The sequence below is a fragment of the Scomber japonicus genome, chromosome 16 (assembly GCF_027409825.1).
Source record: "Scomber japonicus isolate fScoJap1 chromosome 16, fScoJap1.pri, whole genome shotgun sequence".
Classification (NCBI taxonomy): Eukaryota; Metazoa; Chordata; class Actinopteri; order Scombriformes; family Scombridae; genus Scomber; species Scomber japonicus.
Genome location: NC_070593.1, coordinates 20,997,437 through 21,006,237, shown reverse-complemented (window position 1 = coordinate 21,006,237; position 8,801 = coordinate 20,997,437). Strand labels below are relative to the sequence as shown.

General features: G+C 42.7%; 2 protein-coding genes across 3 annotated transcripts; both read right to left on the bottom strand.

Moving 5' to 3' along the window:
* Positions 1-764: 764 nt before the first annotated feature.
* On the bottom strand, positions 765-3,643 carry hmgcl (3-hydroxy-3-methylglutaryl-CoA lyase). Its single transcript, XM_053335732.1, has 9 exons — positions 3,540-3,643; positions 3,234-3,317; positions 2,900-3,007; positions 2,664-2,759; positions 2,390-2,538; positions 2,222-2,285; positions 1,917-2,105; positions 1,669-1,794; positions 765-1,502 (listed from the first exon to the last, which is right to left on the bottom strand). The coding sequence occupies exons 1-9, from the start codon at positions 3,624-3,626 to the stop codon at positions 1,401-1,403; spliced, it is 1,005 nt and encodes a 334-aa protein (XP_053191707.1). The 5' UTR covers positions 3,627-3,643; the 3' UTR covers positions 765-1,400.
* A 1,462-nt stretch (positions 3,644-5,105) lies between these two features.
* Positions 5,106-8,348, bottom strand: zbtb8a (zinc finger and BTB domain containing 8A). 2 transcript variants are annotated; one of them, XM_053335796.1, is made up of 4 exons: positions 8,234-8,348; positions 6,117-6,988; positions 5,781-5,950; positions 5,106-5,569 (listed from the first exon to the last, which is right to left on the bottom strand). In XM_053335796.1, the coding sequence occupies exons 1-4, from the start codon at positions 8,296-8,298 to the stop codon at positions 5,252-5,254; spliced, it is 1,425 nt and encodes a 474-aa protein (XP_053191771.1). In that variant the 5' UTR covers positions 8,299-8,348; the 3' UTR covers positions 5,106-5,251. The 2 variants fall into 2 exon arrangements, with proteins under 2 accessions (XP_053191771.1, XP_053191772.1); XM_053335797.1 differs by having other exon boundaries at positions 6,117-6,985; positions 8,234-8,346.
* Between the last annotated feature and the right edge of the window lie 453 nt (positions 8,349-8,801).

The window sequence follows — 8,801 nt, the reverse complement described above, 5'->3', positions numbered from 1 at the left end:
GCTGCACTGTTTATAGACCGCCTGTGTTTTGACGTGTTTGTACACAACCTCGCCTCGTCCAAGACCACTGTTGATTTAAATAAGGCGAAAGGAATGCTGTTGTTTAATTCTGTGTTGGTAGTTGCTGGAGCACACAAGCCACAGCAGAGGAAATGGGAGGAAGATTGGACCAACAGATGACTCACTGAGCATTTATGCACTTTCTTGAGTCACTCAATGTTCACTGTGGAATTATCAGATGTATTTACTGCACTTCTTGTATATAATGTAATTTTTATATATTAAATTTATTGAATGTGTTTTACTGGGATACTTATTGATACTTTATGTAATATGTATTTCTGAAATATGCTCTTCAGTACATTAGGGACAACTGCTAGCTCCAGTTTCCATTGCTGCTAACTCATTACAAAGTTTCCTTAATTAACCATCATCATACATTCCTGTGAATTAGCATTTTCTTTAGCTGTGAATCATCATGACACACTTTTTTCCTGTGTAACACGTGTGTTAAGTGATGCGGAAGTCTGCCAGTCAGACTTGTCAATCGGGTTTATACATAAGGTGCGGCAAGGAAGAGCTTTTTGTTTATTCTGAATCATTTTCCCCACAACAAACTGCAAAAATCACAATAGAGACTGTAAAGGAGGAACTTCCTTTAAGCAACTAATATGCTCAATGGAGGCTACAAATCAATTACACAACAGATTTAGACTTTCATAGTGCTTAAAACCCTTTTTCAGATTCATCACAACACTGAAATATTTTACTGATGAAATAGTGTTTATTTTTTAAATTCACAATCCAGTTTGATATGTACATTTTGAATGTGAAGACAGTTTAAAATAAATACTTAAAACATAAAACTAGAAATTCTACATGTGAAAAATTAAAAAAAATAAAGTCACATTAATAATTTCTTTCACAAGCCAGCACAATGCCCAAGATCATAAGGACCGATGGTTTCCACAGATCGTTTCAAGGTAGTGATCACTGCATACAGAGGATGATCAAAATCAAAACAGCACTTCTGTCTTTACTGACATCAAAAGTGGGTTTATCCATCCTTCCCAAGAAATTTTTACCATTAGATTTGTATTATTTGCTTCACTTTGACTTGCCCACTGCCCAGAAAGTAATGTAAGTACACCATTCAAAGGAAAGAAAAGGCATGATTTTTGACAGAAAGGATCAGCATGATGAGACTGACTTTACATAAGGCACTATTCCAGTTGTGCTATCATACAGTGATTGTATAACCAGGCAAACATCGGGATCATCCAATCAACTGAAGTAATATTTTCATACTATTAGACAAGAAATCAAACTAAAATGAAGATGGGAGGAAGGTATATGTGGTTATGAAGAAGTACACAGTCGGGGAAAGTTTTGGCTTCTGCCTACAGTTTGCAGGTGGCCTGTGCCACCTTGGAGCTTGATTTCCTGTTGAGGGTCCGACAGATGAAAGCTCCAGCATCCATCAGTTTGGAGAGGTCCACTCCCTGAGATAGAGACAGAAAGTTAAATCAAGCGTTTCAGATTGTGCATTAAGGCAAATAATTACATCTCAGAACTAAAATATGCCAGGGATCAGTTTAACCCCTAATTAACAAAAACAAAGTTTTAGTAAGGGTTAGGGTTAGAAAGACATAAAGTGTGGCTTCTTACTGTTTGAATCCCAAGTCCATGAAGCATATAGACTACATCTTCAGTAGCAACATTCCCAGAGGCCCCCTGGGCATAGGGACAGCCACCAAGTCCTGCTATTGATGAGTCTACCACACTGATACCCATCTGCCAAACAAAGGAATTTAAGTCAACACTGCACTGATATTGATCAGCTACATGCAAATTCTATCACACCAACTGCAAAGACATTTTCAGGTGGGAGTCAAACAATCAGAACCAAGTCTGACCTGCAAGGCTACAAGGATATTAGCGAGGGCCTGGCCGTAGGTGTCATGGCAGTGCACTGCCAGGGCATCGACTGGCACCTCTCTGCTCACAGCCTCCAGCATTTCACTCATGCTACCTGGAGTCCCCACTCCAATGGTGTCACCTAGGGAAATCTCATAGCAGCCCATGGAGTATAAACGCTTAGCTACCTGCAAGATGGAGACAAAGTTAGAGCACGTCAGTAATATATTATTTGTATTTTTCATTTTTATGGCATTAGAAATAGAGTGCTAGTTCAGGATTTGTAAAAATATGAAGAACTCACATGTGCAACTTTTTCAGGTGCCACGTTCCCTTCATACGGACATCCAAGAACACATGACACGTAACTGTAGGCACAATAAAAATAGATGAGACTTGTGCAAGGATCACACACTGTACTTCTGATGATTGAAAAGTGTGTTTAAAGTCACAGACAGGCCAAGAATCCTACCCTCTAACTGGCACACCGGCCTCTTTAGCTGCTTTCACAACCTCATCAAAGCGCTGTAAGCTCTCGTCCACTGAGCAGTTTATATTCTTCTTACTGAACAGCTCGGACGCGGCGCCAAATATGGCCACCTCTGAAGCTCCTGCTTTCACCTGCAGTAAGCAAGAGCAGAGAAAAGCTATTATTAGTGAACATTTGTGAAACATTTTAAAACACAACACTTTCATTATAAGAAACTGGACAATACAGCATGTCTACACTGATTCCTGACACTCACAGCAGCCTGGAAACCCTTGAGGTTGGGGGTGAGGACCGGGTAAGACACTCCAGGTTTCTTACAAATCCCCTTCATCACCTCTTTCTGGTCTGCCATCTGTAATTTAGAAAAAAAATAAACAGAAACCAATTAGTGCTGGAGAGCCACTTTCAATTCTATCCATTGTAGTTTCTGTTCCAACCTAAGTGGGGTGTGTCAGCAATTTGCATTTATGAGCTCTGGGCCAACAAGCTCACCTGTGGAACCCATTTTGGTGACACAAAGCTGGTGGCCTCAATGACTCGCAGCCCTGACTCTGACAGCAAGTCAATCAAATGAATTTTGGTTTCTGTAGGAACGATAGTCTGGGAGCGGAAGCAGTAAAATGACAAGATGATGAAAAACTTGAAAAACATTTGACACATAGATTATGCACATGAGCTATGCACCTGGTTTAACAACATTACTAATGGGTAGTGATGGGTAAAACAGTCTCTTATAAGCAGTGTTAACATTAAACAGAGGGATACACACAGTAAATTAGTTGCTGTATAATTAAATCGATAAAATATTGTTGTTACATAACCTTACCTTCTCATTCTGAAGACCATCTCTGGGTCCCACCTCCACTATTTTCACCTTTTCTGGAAGAGCTACACCTGCTTTTACGCTAGCCTACGCAAAAACAAGACACACACACATTTAACAGAGGTTTAAAAGTAGCTGTTAAATTAGAAAGAACATTTTAAGCTTGAGAAGTAGCTAACTGACTGACTGAAGCTAGTGAAGCAGGTTAACAAGGTAGGTTACGCGTAGAGGACGCTACAGTTTAAAAGCACACAGACAGTATAACTTGCTGGGGGAATAAAAGCACAAATAAACCCTTACTACTTATACCTTTGTTGCGGAGCTAAAAGCCAGGTACTGCTGACCCATAGCTGAGCCTAAAGTGCTTCTGTTGACAAGTCTCATGACGGCCGCCATGACTGTCCTGCCTCCGCTCTGACGTCACTTCTTCCTCAGAGGCTTATCAGTGATGGAAGCACCGCGTGGGCGCCATCTGCCGGTCGGTGATTGGAGTATGAACAGTATGAGTCAATTATTGGATCAAGTCTATTAATTGGAAACCTGCTAATTATAGTGTCAGCTATGTATACGCATTAAAGCTCGAGCAATACGTTCAAAGTTTCCTTACCTATCAAATTTTCACACTTAAGAAACATTAAAATGAAAGTACAGGGTGGAAAAGTCTAATTATTTAGGAGTTGAACCCTCAAAAACACAGATAATTACACTATTTAATCAGATTCTAAGGTGGACAGACAACATGAGCAAACAAAACCACAACATTCCCTTTTCACAGCAGCTAAAAATATGGATTTTCTTTATTAATCGTGTGCTCTTCCTATTGTGACATGTCAAAATGTTCTGTAAAAAAAAGCCTACTGTTATCAGATTTGGATTTAAATATTGCTGAATTCTGATCAGCACAAGCACATGAAAATAATTGATATACTATAGATGCGGTGCCTCCTGATGATGGCTTAAATCCTGATGGTGCTGGATGCATACATAGGAAACACATCCACTGTTTCCAGTTGAGGCCCGCCCACTTCAAATCAGTGAGAAGAGCACAGACAGAAATATCTCATTTGAAATAACACTGTTGCGGGGTTGATGGGGCAAAATGTGCTCATGTAAAATTCTATCACTGTAGTGAAGCTGTAGTGAGAAGCTTTTTGAGAATATAGACTTTCAGGGTCTTTAATCCTGTGTCCCCTTGTATGAATGAATCTGAATCAAATAATCTCTGACACTTGACATGTTCAACATTATAAACACAATTTAAAGTTGTCTGTAGAAAATATGACCATATATGACCCTGAAAAAAGACCCTGACATTTCCTTTACATTGTAGATGTATGTAGATCTGGGAATGGACCTACAGAATTTCAAAGGTTTTTAGTTTCATTTTTCCATAAGACGTTAAGGATGAAAGGCCAACACATAGAAATCTAGAAAAATATCTTTAATGTGTCAAAAAGTAAAAAAAGAAATAAATTATAATTGGCTTTACTTCGTAGTGCATATCATTATCACACATAATCTTAAAGAGCAATGCAACAGTGAGACATTGAAAAAAAAAACTCTTCTCTTGACTTTCACATCATGTCATTTTGTTTGGCTAAAGTGCCAACTTTTAAACTTTTATCAAAGCAGAGTCCCAAAAAAGAAAGCAAAAGTGTTTTTCCATGCATATGAAAAACATATATCATATAACTGTAAGTGAAGCAAAGCTGAATATGCATGCTTTGTTTACTGCATACTTCTGTAAAGCTTAACAAAAAGCAATCTGTTTTGTCACAAAGGTCAACAATCTCTTTGAAAAGAATGATTAACTATGAAACTAATAATATAACTAATATATCATAAATGTGTGTATTTACATCAGTGGATCACATATTTTATGCATAAATTCTCTTACATGGCTTTAACACACTTGCACACAGTCAATACTTGTGCATGCTTCTTCACACACGCACGCACGCACGCACGCACACACACACACACACACACACACACACACACACACACACTTTGGCCCCGTTTCACTGCAGCTCCTCATCACTGTCGTCCACTTGTTGGATGATGAGGTCGGCCCCCGAGTCTTCCGCCAGGTCGTCGTCATCGGTTACCATCCAGGTCCTCTTGGTGTCCTCCTCTTCCTCCCCATCTACGCCCAGTAACAGGGCCGGCTCTTCATTGGACCCATCTAAACCATCCATGGGGATAGTGTCACAACCCACTTCCTGGATGCATGCGGTGCACATGCGATAGCGCCGTGTGCCCTCACACACCACATGCCCCGTCTCCTCCGTCACCTGACACTTACACTTCCTGCAAACTAGCTTCCTGGCTTGATGGATCTGTGGAGGCACAAGTAGTGTTAGAACTGGCAGAAATATATTAAAAAAGAGTATGTTCAGAAACTTGTGTAATATTAACTGGTGTACAGACTATAAACACTGATAAACACTGAAAAAAACAATTCATTCCTTGTTGTTTGACCCTACAGTAGAGCCCAACACGAATTTGGCATCAGTTTAAATATCACCTCCCGGTTGTTATTGTACCTACCGTCTCGAAGTGACTGCGAAGGTGCTCCAGGCGAGTAAAGCGCTTATTGCAGGCCTGACAGGGGTATGGCCTCTCCCCGGTGTGACAGCGCAAGTGACGCTTCAGGTCAGCCTTCCTCTTCACCGTGTGTGTACAGAAGGGACATTTGAAGCGCATAATGGGGTTGGAGTCTGCAAAGAGGAAGAGGAACAGATCAATGCTGTGGCTTTTCACCATTTCTACAGTGCTGGTACATGTCTCTCTGCCTTAGATGAAGTATGTTATTCCCTTTCTCATTTCTCTAGAAGATTAAAGAACTATTGATTCTCCATTTCTCTCTCATACAGCTCAACTCACCTTTATTAAAGTGTCCAATAACGCCTACAATAGGTGGTAGAGTGGCATACAGCTCCTCTGCCTTCTCAGCTTTTTGTGTCCTCGCCTCCTGGATGTCCAAGTCTTCATGCTGGCTGGAGCGAGTGCTGTTGGGAGTTCTCCTCTTAGACGCTCTACCTCGCCGACGCTCTGATCCAGGCAAAGTGTATAGTGGATCCTGAGGGTCCTGCTGGTCCTCTGACTCTGTGTTGAGCTCATTAGCCGGGCTGACTGGGTTAGTCTTCAAGTCTGAGCCTGAAATATCCTGGTCTAGGTCCTTCCCCATGAAGCTGGACTGAGATCTTGAGTTGTCGCGGGTCCAAAGCGCTGGCGGTGGGCTTACAGAGCACGGGCCTTGCTGCTGCTCTGAGGTTTCTTCTCCAGCCCCGCTGGTAAAGCTACAGGTCTCAGACAAACTGAGGCAACGGTCACTGTCTTCATCTTTCACGCTGATGTCCAAAGAGGATTTGATGAAGTTCTTACAGTAGGTGATGACATTATTCATCTGCAGGTAACTGGCTGCAGACATCACTTCAATCACATTGTGACTGGAGAGGTCCAGCTGGCCGGAGTAGATGAAATCCAGGATAACTGTGAAGGTCTCAGGACTGAAGACGTCGAAGGTGGCGTTGACAGCGTCAGACAACCCTTCGGGCCCCTGGGTCAGCAACATGCGGAAATAGCCGCTGCTGGCGAACAAGACATTGCGGTGGGCCCTGAAGAGCTGGCCCTCCACCAGCACGCTGCAGTCACAGAACAGCTCTTGGCGTCGCTGCTGGTTGAGCTGCTTTAGCAGGTTGCTTTGGTGAGCCACTGTGATGTCAGCAGTGTTGAACCATCTCTGAGGCTGCCTGCTGGAGACAACATGACAGCACTCACTAGCTGTGCATGTGGCATTGACTTGTTCTGCCAGAAAATAACAAATCAGAAAGGGCCTAGCAGACATTTACATGACTAAAACTAAGACACTTTTGTTTTGTGATACTGAATTAACAATCAAAGTCTCTATGAGCCCATATACATGTGTAATTTGCAGTCTACATATTAAAAAGAGTACAATGATGTGTAATGCATGAGACCTGGTGACTGTCTGCTTACCTTGAAAAATATTAGGCTACAAGCCGAAATAAAAACTTAAAACACAGTAGTGAAACCCAAGCTGTCAATCATCTCCTGTCTTTGTCTCTGCACTGGACCAGCTCCAGCTCCGCAGACGACCCGCCCACAGCACTTCCATTCTACTCTGTCATTGGCTAGAGGAAACTTCAATCAGAAATCTTCTTCTAATGGGCTACACCCGACTCCAGTCAGAGAGCATCGGGTGACAAAACCCTGTAATCACCCCTAAGGGAGGCAAAAGCGCGCGTTGAATCCCTGATGTTACAAACACATCAGACTGATGGCAAAATGAAATTAAACACAGTGTCGGGACATGCGAGAGAGAGAGAGAGGGGATAAAATCTGCCGCAACCTACAGAATAGTTGTTCTTTTTTTATGGTAACCTATTTTCCCATCCTCCTGTAGACTCTACATTACACGCATTCATTTTTAATTACGCCACGCTGACTGACAGGAGTCCGCAGCGCCCGATAACGCACGGTGAAACGCCCGCCCGCAGCGCACTACAGTGTCCCTCATGTCACACGAGATCAAGTGTATTATCTCAACCGAGCTATTCCCCGTTCATTCAGACACGAGTCGACCTACAAAAAACGACATGAGAGTGCTGCAGTCCTGCGAGAGAAAAGCGGGCAGCGGCGCACCAGAGCAGCCCAGTCTGTCCTGGAGCGACGCCCACTTCAGGCTCCAGCCAGCAACACAATAGAAAAATAGACACAAACCTCCAGTAACAGAGCATGCTGATAAATAAATAGATTCACACAGCACACCGGTGTGAGGAGAAGACGCGCTAATACACCCGTTTTTCATCCTTCAAGACCACCCCCACTTCTCGCTGGAGGTCCGGAGCGCAGCGAGCAGCGGGGAGGATTTGCCTGCTGCCCAAACCCAGCGACTCTTTCCCAGGCGTGAGGTGTCGGCAGGACCCGCTTACGCCCCACGCCGTGATACCCCCGCACAAAAATCCATCGATACTCACTGGTGGCTTGATTCACCCGGCGCCCGGTAGAGTCTATTCGCCCCCATGTCCGACACCATATCCATTTTTAATTTCTATTTCTCTCTTTTTTTTTTTTGCTCGTCCGGGGTCCACACTCAGGCACTTCCTGCTCAGCCCTAAAGACCGAAACCCGGTTAGAGCGACTGAAGCACTGTGCTGACGTGGGTGTTTATTAACTGGGTGCCCGAGGGTTCAAGGAGCCATTTAAAGCCCCAGTGCCCTGTGAAAATGTCCTGTAAGAACAAAATATTGATATTGAAACGCAGAAAAGCCCAGGCTTATAATTTGAGTAATATTCCTACAGTATTGCTGCAGGGAGTTACAACCTCTCAAAACCTCCCACTGACCTTACAGACAGGAGCTAAATGCAATAAGTAGCCTATTGATATATTTATATATTGGACAGGGAAAATTAAAGCACAAAACTTGACTTGAACTTGACTATATCAGTATTGCTCAGCAAAATTTACATAGTAAAGTAATAATATAGAACCAAGCCTTTACTGGCCATTTTTCTCAGTTTTTTTTCAGTATATGTGTCAGCATT